The sequence below is a fragment of the Rhipicephalus microplus genome, chromosome 5, assembly GCF_043290135.1.
Source record: "Rhipicephalus microplus isolate Deutch F79 chromosome 5, USDA_Rmic, whole genome shotgun sequence".
Taxonomy (NCBI): Eukaryota; Metazoa; Arthropoda; class Arachnida; order Ixodida; family Ixodidae; genus Rhipicephalus; species Rhipicephalus microplus.
Window position 1 is genome coordinate 166,501,029 of NC_134704.1, and position 17,030 is coordinate 166,518,058.

Consider the following 17,030-nt stretch of genomic DNA (forward strand, 5'->3'; position numbering starts at 1 on the left):
AATAAGTTTTATTGGAAGAATATTTTCACTGGCATCACACTTCTTTGTGGTTTGAAACAAATCGCCCTGGCAAAAAATTGCGGAATTGATTGCAGGGTAATACTTTTAGTTGTCGTAACTGTGTACAAGTTACCTTTCTACGCGGAAAAAGCTGATCAACATTAGACCTTAATTTTTTGTGTGGCCAGTTTATATTTTGTTCATGGGAAGCGTTTGATAATAGGACAAGCAATGATCAAGTAACAATTACCTATAAAATAATGCTACCACAGCTCACCTTTGGTATCAGGCAGCATTGCTTCATCAACTCTAAAATTTGCACAACTGTTTTAAATTCTGCGCTTTCATCATTGATAGGGCGTGTCGGACAGTGAAGAGCTGCTTCAGTAGAAGCTTGTCTAAGTGACTCTGTTGAGCAGGCAGTTTTCTGTTCAGTATGACAGTCCACCCTAAAATGCGGCTTGGTGGAATGAAAATTGCACGCTTGCGTATAGGCAAAGTACAGCTGCTTGAAAACGTTTACGCCAACACCATACTCCGAAAAAATGGGTTGACTATAAATTTCATGCAGCTCTTTTTAACTGTACAGTAGCTATAGTTAAAGATAATCATAAATCTGAATTACATTTGTGTTTATCAAATCCTGATTCAAGATCTGCTCTGTACAGGTTTCTAAGAAACATAACGCGACACAGGTGCAAGCATATTCGCATTCAGTAGTGCCGTCTCCTAGAGAGGCAACCTATTCGTTAGAGGGCATCACGAAAGGACTTGAAGCGCGTTTCGTTTCGTCATGCTTGAGACCTATGACATTGAAAAGCTCAACCTTGGCTTTTCGGGAAGTCACTATGGCGGAACTGGCAGATGTCATGCTAATTGTAAATCAAGCGGCTCCCGGTCCGGATCAGATTACAAACTTTATGATTAAATGAATATTTACTTCCTATCCCGATGAGCTTTTGAGTATTGTTACCGGCTCCTTACAGCACACATCAATTCCAAGCGCATGAAAAATTGCTAAAGTTGTATTGCTGTGAAAAAACAAAAGGCTCCAATATATCCTGCATAATATTCGGCCAACTCGCTTACTTCAAGCTTAGTTAACTTATTTAAAAAAATTCATAGCAGGTTCAGTGAATTCATTGCTCGTCACGGTATCCTTTCGCGAAGGCAAGTAGAATTTAGAGAGGGGTGCTCTATATGGTCGGTTCATGTTGAGTTGAAAAGCAGAATTTGCCTTGCAAAAGTATTTGCTGAGCTCTCGGCATTGGTCAAATTAGATATTGCAAAAGCCTATGATAGTGTAGAACACAGTATATTGATTTCAAGATTGGTGAACTGTGATCTGGCCAAGTACTAATATATTGTGCTCAGGAGTTTGTCTTTACGAGACAATTCTTTTGATGCCACGAGAGAATTGCTTCTGCCTCATATAAGCAAACAAATAAGAGGTGTTCAGCAAGGATCAGTTCAATCACCGATTTTATTTATTATATATTATCTTCTATTCTAGTTCATAAAAATGTTCCTCTTCACGTCTACCCCAATGATATTGGTTTTGTCTCGTCATCTTGAGATATCAATACATTGTATTAAATTTTAAAGTCGTACTAGAGTGTGGTATGGCTTGGCGGACTGTTGTTTTTCTTTCATTATTGGCAAATGTGCTATACTTATATTTCCTCCTTCCGTTCCCGTATTTCTTTCCCTGCATTGTCAAAATGATCCGATTCCACAAGCAACGGCACTAAAATATCTAACCATTGTTTACGTGGACAAATAAAATTAGCAGCAACAAATAGAATAAAACACCCATAAACAGAAAGTGCTTTCAGATTGCTAAGCTGGTTTTGAAATAAGAATGCAGAGATGCGCAGGGAGACGTTACTTATAATTCAGAAACTTTACGTATGCCCAATTTTGTAGCTTGGCTGCGTTCTGTTTTCCGGAAGTGCTGAGTCTAAATTAAGACCCCTTATATTGCTAGAAAGGCAAGCTCTGCAGCTGTGTCTCGGGCTACATAGGTGTGTTGCGATGAGCGTGCTTTCTTTGGAAGCTCGAATCATTCAACCTGACGCAAGATTTCGAGAGCTTACCGTGCAAACATTTTAAAAACCCTACGAAGCGCCCCTCTCTCATTTATAGAGAGCTCTTATCAAATCTCCTGTTTCTTTAAGGGCCCATGGCGTTGTAGTCAAAGACACGAAGTAATTTTCATCGAGTCTCTGTTATCAAATCTTCACGTTTCTCTTCAGCATTTATCTCCCCAAACCCGATGCTCGATGCCAGTTGACGTAGTTCTGAATGGCAGTTTTCCAAAAATGCTAAGTTACTTCCAAAGCATTTTCTGAAGAGCCTCCTTCAAGACCATCTCAGTGATTTTGACGGATGCAACGCGAAATCTTCAAAAAGGCGGGAGTTGGTGTTCTTTTTCATTCGCCTAATTGGTCTTTTGTGCTCCAATTGCCTAACTACACGCTAATTTATCTTGTAGAAATCCTCGCTATTACAATGACTCTTTTAAAACTAAGTTCTCAGCAATCAAAAGCTGTTATTATTTCGGATACTTTTTCTGTTTGTACACATTTAACGTCCGCAAAGCAGTCTCCTCTTGTCAAGATGTTTTTGTCTTTCGCACCGCGTAGCCTGTCAGATGTTCGGTTTCTTCGGGTCTCCGGGCCGACTGGAATTGCACTGAATCAAACTGCTGACTCACTCGCTTCGGCATCTTGAAATTTCTCAGTGGTACTGGTAGCTACACAGCTTTTGTTATTACTGCTGAACGATTCAAACGCTTCTTAATTTTTAACATCAAGAAACGTTACTGCTACAATCTGAAGAATTTTGGCACTTACAATTCACATGGAACACCGCAAAATTCCTTTCCCGTCAGTGGAAAATGACCATCACAAGCTTTCGCTGTAGAGTTCCTCAGTTAATTTATTATCTGTACAAATCAGAATCTTCATTATTTACTGAACGTGCAGTTTGCAATTACCCGGAAACAATCGATCACTTTTTTCTCACATGCCGCCGCTTCACCTCACTGCACCGAATACTTCTTAACAGGCCGATTGGTATGCTCAGATTGGCAGGTAATACATCCACCCTTTTATCGTTTGGAGTCAGTCAGCAGGGTGCGGACCACAGTTCTATTCTCTCAGCGCTACATAAATTCATCCAGACAACCGGGAGGGTGCGCTGCTAGTGATACCACCAGATATATCCGAACCTTTGGTCCTCTTCTTCATTTTTGCTAATTTGCTTTATATATTCCGGTTTATCAAATTTTCTTCCCTTTTCCGTTTTTTGTTTTTTCTAAAAAACGTTATTATCGTGCCTATCTAATTTCTCTCTTTTTAGCAAGCGTTGACCAATCGAAAATTCTGGGTTGGTGGATGCTGGAATCGTTGCTAAATATGGTGGAAAGAATTGTAGATATCGCGGAAATATTAGTGGATATGGTGGAAACTGCAGTAGGCATAATGGCTGATGACGGCGACAGTGCAAAAAATGATGGCAGATGGTGGTGGTGGTGGCGAGCCAATGGGGGCGACGCTGGGAAATGCCGGCTGATGACGGTTAGAGTAGAAAAAATAGTGGCGGATGGTGGTGGTTAGGAGGTGGGGTAGGCGAGCCACTGGTGGTGACGGTGGAAAATGCCGTCTGATAGTGGCGAGGCAAAATGTGTTTGGTGGAAGGCTTGGTGAGCAAGGTGGATGACGGTGGCATGATGAAAAAGCACACGACACCATGTGAAATCACCTATTTGTAGTGTTCTATTTTTGAATGCGCAATGATATATGTTTACGGTGAAAAAAAAAGCATCTTGGTAGGAAGCGCAGCCACTATTACAAAGAACACACAATACAAGCGCTAGTAGTGGCAGCACTTCCTACCAACATGGATTCATACCAACTGGCCCAATACCAATGTTTATTGAAACGTAATCAATGCTCCTCATTACGCTTTCTAGCTCGTTTATTATTTTATCTTGTGGAGTCAGCAAAGCTTCAATTTTTGTGGAGCGTAGAATATGCGGCCGTGAATGCGTTTACATTTCCCTTACGTACTTGCATCTGTTTGACATCCGCAATGTGTTTATTTGTTGCGATGTTTAGAAGACCATGTCACAGTTAACAGCCACAATAAATCTTTTACATAGGCGCGCAGTTGTCGAGAAATAAATGAGCTCCAGTTCGCGATTACCCCTTTCAATGTTAGATCAGAACACAGCGGTAACTTGTTGTAGCCATGCTAGAAACACAACCCTAGCTATTCTTGCATACTCTAATGCCTGAGCCGTACTTTTAAGATAACAAAGTGCATGCGAATATGCATGAACTAAAGCTTTCGACATGCGTCGAGACAAGCCCTAGCAAATTTGACTTTCTTCCTTTTATTCTACCACCGCCACTTCCACGAATGGTTAGTATTACCGACCAAGTCCGTGCAAGTGTTATCGGCGCTTTTAGATTTCAGAATACACAATATTGACGAGTGAAAATGAGAATACAGCACAGCTGTGGCATCATTTACCGAAATAAAGCCTTTTATTGTTGTGTACGGTGTCCGCGCAAGAAGCGACAAACATTGTTAAGACGGGCTTGCCGCACTTCCACTAAATTTACGCCTCCCCTCACCGCCAACCTCCGGTCGCACTCGCCGGCAATTTACTGGCCTTTATATGAGGACACAGACCTGTCCAATCGTATACGTACTGAAGCATTATGATAGCATAATGTTTCTGGTGCACTGAATTTGTTTTGGCCAAGCCGTTAGGTAGTTGTTCTTAACGACAGAGCGACCGTGGTGCGCTGGCACGACTGCGTTGCGCGGAAAACATCACAATCAATTGTGTGGGCGTTTCTGTCGAATGAGCATAGAAGCTTAATAAAGCCTCAACTAATATCGCCCTTTGGAAGTAGCGGGAAATGGATGTCAAACTTGGCAGTAACCACTGATAAACTCTACCTGCTCCTCAGTCCACTGAGGTGCTTTTTTTCTTGCAGTTGTAAATTGTAACAAAAACATAGTGCTGTTGCCATTATCGCAGTGGCCATTGTTACAGGCAGCAGTTGCTCGTGTTAATCGAATATGCAAATTTCTGTAGCAGGTGCACAACACGTCCATCTCGAGTAAACGACAAACAGAACTGAAGTTAAACAGTAAGTTTGTGTGTTGACTACTTTTTTAACACCACAGTTGCTATCTGTCAGTGGGTCAGCTGATCGCGGCTGTGTTCGAAAACGCTCTCTGCTGGGAACAGCGTATCAGCCAATGGCCGAGGATCATCGACTTCATTTTATGTTGAAGACTCAAGCTATAAAGTCGTCCTGCCACGTCTTCCAACAACGTTTTAAATTCCGTTTTCCTTCTTGCCGACTTGAGTAGTAGGCTGTACAATGCCCCAGGCTTCCGTGACGCGCTGTCTAAAATGGTGAGCACAGCGGACATCAGAGGAGTCAGCCAGCATCAAATAAGCCAAGTATGGATGGTTACGTGTGCAAGCAGCATGGCGAAACAGAAACTCGTCACTTGTGGTGAGCTACGTGTAAAAGGACTGAATTGCACGGTGCTAGATCCGGAGACCAAAACTATTAGACTGAAACTTCTTTGGCTTCGGCCTCATATTGAATCGCAACGTGTTTAAAAGGCAGTCCAAGCTTACAGCATTCTGAAATCCTTTGAGAGATTGGCATGGAGATGTGCAGGAATAGAACAATGAATGACAACAAATAGGGATGCCTTGAAGCTCTAGGACACCATCACTGTGAGCTCAATACCACACCTTATGTCAATCAACGGCCACCGATGCCTCGTACTTATTCCTGGTAGGCCTTTACTTTGCCATCGATGCAAGCGAGTGGGGCATGTCCGTTGATAGTGCAAAACACCAAGGTGCGTGCAGTGCCATTGATTTGAGCACTCGTCGGATGCCTGCGTGCCGACTTATGCCACAAAACTCTAATCTGGCCAAGGCACAGAAGAGCAAAATCTGTGTCATCTTATGAATGCCACTGAGGTAGTTGATGCGACTGAAGAAGCAGCGGGAGGAGCAAAAGGTGCCCTAAAGGAAGCTAAAAACTTGTTCTTGAATACCCTCGGCACGAAAATAACAATGCTAACGATGTCAGTGAAAGCATAAATGAACGCAATGCTAATGCTCCAGAACACCAATTAGAAGACCTTAAAGACAAGCCCCCTGACAAAGAGGAACAAGAAGCAATGGATAGCGATCACTTAAGGAAGCGGCCGGCACCAGTCACCGATGAAGCAACGAGTGCGGCAGACACGACAGGGCAAGTGTCTTCGTGTGGTCAACGTGTCACCTCTTTTGGGGACCGAGGGGCGCGCCGCCTATGCCAGCGTCCTCAGGGAGGTGCTCCCAAAAGTGCAAAAAGAGGTAAAGCCACAGGTTGCCCTGTGGCTGAAGGTGACCTACAAAAGTTTTAGGATAGCGAAATGGCTACTGCGCTAACGTTTCCGGTGTGTGTAGCGACACTCAACGCACGTGGATTGAGGAATGTAAGGTGTCAGTGGCAGTTGCGCCACGTGCTTGAGCAGTACAACATTGATGTAGTTGCAGTGCACGAGACTAAGGTTTCGGCTGCTCGTGACACCAATCTCGCCCTACAAGTTTTTCGAGATTACAATTTATACAACAGCCCAACACGTGGTGCATCTGCTGGATGCTTTTTATTAGTTAGAAAGCACATGAATCATACTTTGACGTCACTACTTGTTGATGAGGAAGGACGCCTCCTTTGTTGTGACTTATCATTTCATTCCCATAATGGAAGGTTTATCTGTGTCTATGCTCCTTCTAAAGTGAAAGACAAAAACGCTTTTTTCCTCTCTTCAATTTCGCTGCTAAACAATATTAGAACTTTGATAGCTTTTGGAGACTTTAATTGTGTTTGCGACGTGCGATATAATTCTTATATAACAAATCTTTATCATGAAAGTGCAACTTTACTGCAGAGATTATTGAATGACCACAATTTAATAGATGTTGGAGCGCATGCACCTTCCTGGGGAGGTTTACGCACTTTCAAGGCATCTCTCATGCTGGGCTTGACCATGCGTATGTATCTCTAAGCCTATGGTATCACATTTACAGTTACGCTGTAAAGCCTATATTCTTACAGACCATTGCACGGTCACCGTTTCTTGGGGTCCTGAAAATTTTCGTGAAACCATTCTATACTTGGACCTATGGAAGCCTAACGTACAGTTGTTGCGCAAAAATTGTTTTGTTAAAATAGTAGAAGAATCAGTACAAGAGGTAACAAAGCGTCGACAGCTGCCAATTTTAGCTCAATGGGAAAGGTTAAAAAAAGAGTTAAGTATCAGGCAATTAGTACTTTATGAGGAATAGCGCAAAAAAAAAACTGAAAACTCTATCTTTATGATTTACTTCATAAGCTCCATACTTTTGAAAGTCAACAGCCAGGATTGTACGCGGATGAGATAACTGTGATTCGAGAACAGATATAAAAACACGATACAGATTCATACAAAAGAGAAAATATTCGTTACCATGTTACCCATTTCACTTAAAAAGAACTTACTAAAACATCCCTAGGGGATGAACAGAGATATGCACTTTCTAAACAGATACTGCAAATGGAGTCGCCGGGTTCTCTTTGGTCAGAGACAAGTGAAATAAGAACCGCATTTGAGGATTATTACAAAAGTTTGTTCACCGCGGCTGAGCCGCAGAAGAATTCCGAGGGAGAACCTGACCACTTCATTGCCCTTGTGCTTCAGTTACAAGATGATGATAGACTCACTGTATAAATCCCCATAACCAGAGAGTAGATTAGATTTGCAATAACAACGTTGCAGATGAACAAAACTCCTGGCCGAGATAGCCTTAATGGCGAATTTTACATAGCATTTCAGGAGCTTCTGATATCTTTCATTGAGCAAATTTTTAAAGAGGCTTATGAACTTGGTGAACATTCTCCTTCTTTCTATTAGGGTCGATAAACATTTTTCTCAAAAATTGCTGATCTTGAAGTTTTAAAGAGAGTTGACGAATAAATGCCTATATCGTGATGTAACGTTGACTACAAGAGATTTGCTAAATTTTTGACAAATCAGCTACAGACAGTGATTACTAAATGTGTAAGTGACCACAAAACATTTGGAATTCGTGGTCGCTCTATACAGACAAACGTTCATATTGCACGTTAAGTTCTAGAGTGTATTGATGGGAGCATGGACCAAGTAGCCCTCCTTCAAATAGACCTTGCTAAAGCTTTTGATAAGGAACAGCATGCTTTTTTGGTTGCGGCTCCTAAGACACCTGCAGCTGGGTGGTGTACTGTACAATGTTATTTCACTCTGCTATAAGAAGTGCACAACCAGGCTATTGGTGAATCGCACACTTTCCAAAATAATATATTTAAATTCATCTGTACGTCAGGGATGTCCGCTCTCGCCTTTGCTTTTTGCAATTTATGTGGAACCATTATGTTTAAGCTTGCTTCTAAAGTCAAGCATAAGAAGCTACCGATATGATGCTGAGGAAGTTAAAGTTCTAGCTTATGCAGACGATTTTGCCTTCTTTTGCGCTGATAAATCCAGCGTTCAAGAAGCAGTCAACACTACTTTACGTTTCTTTGGAGTCGCTGGCGCCAGCAAAAGTTTTTATAGAAGTAGTGGATTCTGGCTAGGCATGTGGGCCCAAACTCTTTCGGGTTTCGCAAATATTTATTGAACTGCGACTCCTATGAAGTACTTCAGTGTGCCTCTTGATAACTATCGTGACAGAGGCCCACACTGGACCGCTGCGATAACTACGATCCGCCGAAAGGTGGAACATGGCACGGACTGGAGCTTTTATTTTTTGCAAGAGTGAAAGCGTGCAATATATTTCTACCATAAAAGCCTCTTTATCTTCTGCAGGTGTTGCACTGCTCGTGTTTGCACATTTAGGCGTTTCATAGGATAGTTGCCTGGTTTATTTGGAGCTCTTCCTGGGAACCCGTGAGAACAGACAATCTTGTTCTTCGGATTGAAAAGGGTGGCCTTAGCCTTGTGCATTTGTTCGTGCGACAGTTGGTGTTGCGATTTGTTTTTACCTCAGGATGTGTGCCACCCCTTTCTTTTAGCGGCTCTTCGTAATCGTCTATGTTAGCACCTTCCTTTTATTGATGTCACAACAATTGTCGCAAAGAAATTGCTGTTGCGGGGATTCCTAAAATGAAGTGTTGATACTGCCAATTTTTTGAAAGCCACGTTTAGCTTAGAATATTTGTATACTATTGACAGAGCAAGTTTAACCACTGCACGTCTGAATAACCTTTTCCCCGAACCCGTTGATCGAAAGCCATATTCACTTTTGTCTGGTCATGATGTATTTATCTGTGTACGTCAAATGTGGATATCACCTTCAGCGAAAACATTTTTCTTGAAACTGCACACCTCCACGCTGCCAGTGAAAATGTGGCTGAAAGGAAAATGAATATAGGTACCCTGGACAGTGAATCTTAGACGCCGTAACCAACCTGAGACTATAGAGCACTGTTTTATTCATTGTCGTTAGGTTTTAAATTACTTTCCAAAAAGAACAATAAGAACTTCCAATCACAACTCATGGTAATGGGTTACTCCCATTCAAAAAGAGTCTTACTGATAATGCTCCTTACGACCTCTTTATGCTGTTGGGACTTTATTCACTATGGAAAAGTTGCATGATTGATAGACACGCCATTTCACCACGGTCGGCGAGATCCTTCTCCCGAGAAGCAGCTGCTCAAGGGCGTAGTGTTGTTGAGACTTTCGACCTCGTCCCGGAGTGGTTTCCGCTTCTTGACGCTTGTGTGGGTTTGCCTGACTTCTGTTGAAGTATGTTGTGTGTACTTCATTCGTTCACTGGTGATGATTTCATGCATTAAAAAAAGTCGGCGTGGCGGAGTGGTAAGTGTGCTCAGTTGAAAATCTGAAGGTGGCAGGTTCGATTCCGCGCTGTCACGTCTTCTTTTTACGGGTGCTTTCTACATTGTTTTTATTCAATTACTTTTATAATTTCTTTTGTGGCAGCTCGTCACGATGGTTCTGACGCTGCTTCGCGCTCCAAATATGCCGGCTGAAGCGAGCCATCCACCATCTGCTCCAACATACGCCACCATACACCATGTGCCACCAACATTTCCAGCACCATAATCCGCCAAAATGGCGATGGTGGAGTCCACCATTCCTATGATGGACATTTTTTCAATAGAATGTGCAAAACATTTACACTATAAGGTACAGTGGGGCCGATTCCCCTTGTGGGCAGAAGCCAAGATCTTCTATCTTCTAGGCGACAAGACAAGACAAGAGCGCATGCCTGTGTTCGCCAGCGTTAGAGGCAGAGCAGCGATCGAGGCAGTTCTCGGCTGGACGTTAAATTCAGAGAACTCGTGGGCGTCCTTAGCATGCTGTTCTGTTCCTGGAATTCGGCTGCGTGACTGACCCAAGGACCAGGTGCTGCGCTGCTGATCTGGCTGCCGTTACTGACAGCTGGGAAACCGACGGACAAAGCCTGCAGCTTGACTGAGTCAGTGGCACAGGGTTCAAACAAGGTGCCACGGCTCCCGCCGCCACCCAGATTGGTTGCCACTTCTGGTCAGCTGTGGGCCGCTGCTCCGGCCATCGTTCGAGGTGCCTGTCAGGACGCTGGTGTGCTGCTGGAACGAGCGCGGTGACTAGGGAGCTACCGCTACCGTACTATCACGGGAGAGGAATAAGACAGCTGTGCCCTGGCGTGGACCGACTCACGCTGAGGACACCAGTGAGCCTGAGGTGCACCGTCCCAATTGAGCGGTGACCAAGAAGCCATGGGCAAACACGGCGAGAGAGTTTTAATTCACACGCGCGTTTAGAAAAGGACTGCACAGGACAGCCTTACATTAACTTTAGCTAAGCGTTATTACCATTTCTATATTATCCTGTAAATATATTTGTGTTTGTATGTGTGTGTGCACTCGTGAATTCATTTAATTGCTTGGCTGGTGGTCCTGGATCCAACAGCAACTATGATATTTTGTGACACCCAGTATGACGTCAACTCCAAGAGTGAATGGGGTGTGCCTAAATATTTTTTTGCAAGCAGTACTGAAGATTTCAGGCAAGTTTGACAGAATGTAGAAACAAACTGTTAAGGGATCTTTTAAGGGTGAAATAGTCTCGACTGGGATATCAAGGGTGCACAGTTTCACAGTTTCACTATGATCAATGCAAATTCGACACGTATACTTCTTTCGCTCACCTTCACGGTATCAGCAGTGTCATGAGTTAGCTTCTGAGGACCGCCAGGGAGTCCAAGTTTTGTCAGCACTATCATGTTCAAAGAGAGAGAAATAAGAGCAAACAAGAATACCCTCGCCATGTTAGGTATGCGATGATGAAAACTTGAAACACCGCTCTGGTTCTAGCCTAAATTATTAGCTTGCGATTTTTACTGAAAGAGGAGAGAATGCCCAAGTAGTGCATGAAACCTGTGCAGCAGCAGAATAATATTCTTCGAAGCATTTTCTGTCAACTGGCATTCATTCTATTCATGGATCTGAAAGTGGCACGATGTAACTTCATTTTGACGTGACAGGTGTAATTATTCTGCCTAATTTTTTTGCAAAAGCCACAAGCTTTATGTCATTCGCACTGACGCGGAACGTAACTCTAGCTTGACGTGTCTGTGCACAACAAATGATGACTGCACAAAAGGATGACAGGAGTGGCAGCCAAATAATACCTATGTAATACTGAAGTGAGGCTGTTTGAAGAGGGAGCAAGTGAAATCCTCATCTGACGAGTGTATTTCTGGAGTGGTTTGAACTGCTGTGGCAAGAGTAATTGCATAACGTGACTCTTACTTATTTTGTGAGGGCGAAGTATTTGATGAAGCTGAACCTATTGAGTACACTTATTGTTGTGTATGTAATTAGTGCCGCGAGTTGTCGGGGTTTACGAAATAAACCTGACGATATACAGTGAGTGATGCGAACATATCTTTACTTTTGTACGAAGTTTCATGTCTTTCGCTGCTCTCTAGAGCTACGAATGCTTTACTCCTTACCTCTTCATCTACTGTGCTATGCTGTTAGACTAACCGTAGATGTATTTACTAGTGCTTCAACCTACTCCCGAATACGAACTACTAATATATTTTTTAGCATAAATTCATTTACTATTGAAACACCAACAAAATAGAATACATCCTAAATGGAGCGACAACCTGTTGTTTAGCAGTTAGAAAGTTTTCGCGTTTACTTTTTATGCCCTTCAATCACCCACGACTATATGCTCAATGTGGCACGCACATAGAAGCAGCCTATTAGTTCGCAAAACAGGAGCACGCAACCTGTCAGTTAAAAAGAAACATAAAAGGAGAAGTGGGATCACTCGAAATTAACAAAACTCCGGCACTATGGGCACTTTGAAGGCAGAATGCAAAAATTGAGTGATACCAGAAGAAGTTAGAAGAAAATATAGGTGTTACAAGCATTGTCATTTAGAGCACTAAGCCGGCCTAAGCTGTCGAAGGTAACTGTTTGAAACAGCGCTCTTTTTTGCTAATTTAAATATGTACTTTCAAACTGTTAAGAGAAAGCCATGTGAGCTACGGTTCATGTAAACTTGAGAGCTGATAGGCTCTCAGGTGGTATTTTCTCTGCCCAAAATGTGCAACAAAATCTTCTATTTAGAGACAGCGCAGCACCATACCATGCAATGACAAATTTGTTTCAAATGTATCTGCCAGACCATTCCCAACTGTATATTTCCAAGAACGCACAATAAATGAATCATTGAAAAAGAGATCTTGGGTGCAGACCAGCTGCCGACCACCTGCTGGTAGTCCCATTCCTCACCAGAGCACGATTGCCCACCCTGGTGTGGTACTTTGCCACTTCCTCCGTTGTGAATTCACCGATAACCCTTGACCCTCAGTTACAAGCAGTGGCGAAGCAACCGTCCAAGCCGGTGGTCAGACCACCGACACAGTAGAGGGTGCCAAGAATCTGAGGGGCCAGACAGGTCGCCACAGTATTCAGAACTTGGCTACATTCAACGCTAGAACGCTATCTATTGAGTTTAGTCTAGCTGTGCAATTTTAGGAATTAGAGGTTGTTAAATAGCATTTATATAGCTCAACGAGAAAAGGTAGACAAAGGAGGCTACACAGCGCTAAAGAACGAACACAACCTACGCTACAATGAATACTTGACAGAAAAATGAACTATGGACGGCGTTTCTTCTACAACGGAATATCGTGGGCAACATAAAAGAATATTATATAATCTGTGAGAGGGTGGCAAGTATTATAGGTATGTTCAATGAAAGGTACAAGATCAAGGTAGTACAGGGCTATGCGCCTACGTCGAGCCTTGATAATCATTAGGTTGAACACTTCTGTTAAGAATAAAGTCCCTTATCATTAAAGGAAAGAGAGTTACTATTCTGATGGCCGACTTCATTGGGAAAGTAGGCGAAAAACAGGCCGGAGACCGTGCGGTGGGGGAATATGGCATCAGCTTTCAAATGCCAGAAAGCAGTTTTTGGTGGAGTTCACAGAATGTTTTACTTCACGGATATTTCATATGTTCTGAAGAAAACTGGCTAAGCGCAAATAGACGTGGCGAAGTCTTAATGGCGAAACAAAATATGAAATAGACTTCATTATGTGTGCACACACAGACATTGTAAAACATGTAGAAGTAGGTGACTAGATCGATGCAGTGACCATAAAATGGTAAGAGCTCATATTCACCGACATTGAAAGAAGCAAAGACAAAACTGATATGCAAGAGGCTAATTAATGAACCAGCTGTGAGACTGAAAGTACACGAATTGAGAATTTCACTTCCGAATAGATTGAAGACACTAAACTTGGTAACTGACGTTATCTTTGGCAAAATGAACGATAATCTTACTTGTGCTATCATCAGAGTGTGCACACGGTCACCGTGTTGGTATGCCACGAAGCTTCGTCGAAGGTTGCAGCGGCGGCTTTCCGTCATCTGCTGATCTTTTATGCGCAGGCGGGTAAGTTGACGAGCTTCTTAAGCGCGCTGAAGGTAGACGCTGACGTCGAGTTTCTCCCTCAGCGAGATGTGATAGCATGGCGTCGAGCGTTGGTGCTAGGTTCCTGCCGTACACAAGCTTTTCTGGCGTCATCTGCGTAGCCTTCTGCATGGCTGTGTTGTATGCGATTGTCACGTACGGAAAGATGGCATCCCAAGTTTTCAAATCATCGTGCAGAGCCTGCGGTAGATTTTGTCCCAGACACGAAGGCACTGCAAGAAATTATTTGGCTTCAAGAGGTAAAAAGTTCCACTTTTGAAGAAGGCAGTTTCGCAGCGAAAGCGTTAGTAAGTTTTCGTTTGCATACCTTCGGAACAACCGAAGTCCTGCACTCGAGGTACTTGATTAGGCCCTTAAGCTCCGTGTACGCCTCCTGTCGTTGAGCGAAGTCGTCGGCAGTGATTGTCCTGAAGAAACAGTCGTGGTTCAAGTTGTCGGGCGGTGGGGGGTCGACAGAGCTCGAGACAGGCAGTCAGCATCAGACTGTTTTCAGCTAGACTTAATAATGATGGTGATTTTGTATTCTTGAAGTCTCGGGCTCCGTTGCGCAAGGTGGTTAGAAGGGTCCTTCATTTAGCTAGCCAGCGCAAGGCGTGGTGGTCGCTCACAAATTTGAAGGCTCTGCCGTAGAGGTAAGGACTGAACTTTAACATCACCCAATACATGGTAAAGCACTCCTTTTTTGTTGTGGAATCGTTGCTTTCTGTCTTATACAGTGACCGGCTAGCGTAACCTATTAAGATTTCCAGTCCATCAGCCCTCTGCACAAGAACAGCCCGAGTACTACGCTGCTTGCGGCAGAGCTAACTTCTGTTTCGGCGTTTTTGTCAGAATGGGTAAGTAACACAGGCATCTGCAGGCGTCGTTTTAGTTCCTAAAGTGCTTCTTCCTGTGGCGTTTCGCACTTGAACTCAACGTTGCTACTCGTTAGTTAGGGAGTGACTCGGTAACGCGGGCAAAGTTTTTGACGAACCACCTGGACAGGCGCACCGGCTGGAAAATCGACGCAGGTCTTTGTACCGGTGGGTGGCTATAATTGAGCAACGGTGGTTGTTATTTGCGGATCTTGTCTTACTCCATGACAATAGTTAGAGCGCGAGAACAGAACAACGACACAGAGACAAAAAGGACACAAAGGACAAGAGCGCAAACTTTCAACTGAGTTTATTGCGCAGAGAGCAAAAACACATACAGGAGACAGTAAATCACGTGACAAAAACTATGTGGCAGAAAGCGTATTACATGAGTGGGGGGAAAAACAGAAGCACAGAAAAAGGCAAGAAAAAATCTAGAAGAAAACGAAACATATAAGCAAAAGTAATATAAATGCTTGTGCGTACGGGAACCTTCAAGGAACCTTAGTTCTTTCTCGGCCAGAGACACGGATGACTTCCTAATGCATGACACCTGTTCGCGTTTTCAAAAAAAAAGAACGTAAACAAATGTTCTTCGTATGCGAAGCAGTGCTTTTCTGGAATCAGGGTGAGTCCGAATGTCTTGAAGGCCTGAAATAGAGCTCCAAGGCGCCGAAAAGGCTCGTCGAAGCTTGAGGTGAACCCGACGACATCATCCAAGTTAACGAGACAAGTTTGCCACTTTAATCCTGCTAGCACTGTGTCCATAACACGTGAAAAAGTCGCAGATGCTGAGCAAAGATACAAGGGCAAACTTTGAACTAAAAAAGACCGTCTGGTTTTATAAACGCTATTTTCGCTCGGTCCCTCTCGTCGACATTTGTTTGCCAGTATACCCAGTATTGAGGTGCATCGAAGAAAAATGCTTTGTGTTTCAGAATCAATTCAGGACGTCTTCTATTTATGGGAGAGGGCAAATAACTTTTTTGTGATTTAGTTGAGGCGTCACTAAACAACACAGAGAGAGAGAGAGAGAAAAAGATGCAAGAAAAGGCAGCGAGGTTAACCAGACGCACATCCGGTTTGCTACCCTTCACTGGGGAAGGGTTGTAGGGGAGAAGAGGTTGCAGAGATGTAAAAAGGTACCCACAATCACGAGCATACTCGGGGGAGCGCACACAGTCTACAGGCAGTCGCTCAGGTTTGTTGACTTTAAGTAAAGTAGGAGTGCTTTAGTCACTCTCTGCGCAACTGAGGCAGGCGCACAAGATCCTAGAATCTTGTGCACACAAAGTGGTCTGAGGTCAAGTTGATTCAAAACCATCAGGAGCTGGCATCACTGTGTGTCGTAGCAAGCGCAGCTGCACAGAACGTGTTCAATGGTCTCTTCAGCTCCGCAGTAGTCGCATGTAGAGGTGTCTGCTATACCAATGCGAAAGGAGTACACCTTTGTGAATGCAACACCCAACCAAAGGTGACATAACAGTGTCGCATCGGAGCGGGAAAGTTGTGATGGTAGCTGTGCCTTAAGCAAAGGATCCAGTTCATATAATTGACACCTTTGAAAGCTGGTAGATGACCAAAACATGCGTGTAAGATCTTGAGCCAGCAGGTAAAGTTGTCTTGCTGCATCATTCCTTGATAGAGGAATCGAGACCACACGGGATCCTTCAGGAGCTGAGCAGGCTGCATCATCGGCTAATTGATTTCCGGTAATACCGATATGTCCAGGCAGCCATTGATATATAATATCATGCTCTCGTGCTAGAGCTTCATGATGGCAATGTTTTATTTCATGTACCAATTGCTCATCATTCCTCCTACGCATGGCAGACTGCAAACTCTGAAGCGCTGCCTTCGAATGACAGAATATGACCCATTTTTCTTGACGCTCTTGAACGAGATATTGTAAAGCAGGCCTTATAGCAGCAAGCTTTGATGCCATAGATGTAGTCATATGTGACAACTTAAACGACACAGAAATGTAGCGTTCCATCCTTCTTCTTCCATAACATCATGGGTGACGCCCACAGACTCTTGGGCGGACAGACACAGACAGAGACACAAGAGACTTGCTAATGCATGACACCTGTGCGTGTG

General features: G+C 43.5%; 1 protein-coding gene across 2 annotated transcripts in view; it reads right to left on the reverse strand.

The window, feature by feature from the left end:
* Nucleotides 1-11,508, reverse strand: part of LOC119173328 (uncharacterized) — an 89,434-nt gene extending 77,926 nt beyond the window's left edge. The window contains exon 1 of one of the 2 annotated variants that reach the window (XM_037424196.2): nt 11,264-11,508. In XM_037424196.2, coding sequence (XP_037280093.2) covers nt 11,264-11,383 — 120 coding nt within the window. In that variant the 5' untranslated portion in view covers nt 11,384-11,508. The remainder of the gene's footprint in view (nt 1-11,263) is intronic. The other variant, XM_037424195.2, reaches the window with a different exon arrangement.
* Nucleotides 11,509-17,030: the final 5,522 nt, after the last annotated feature.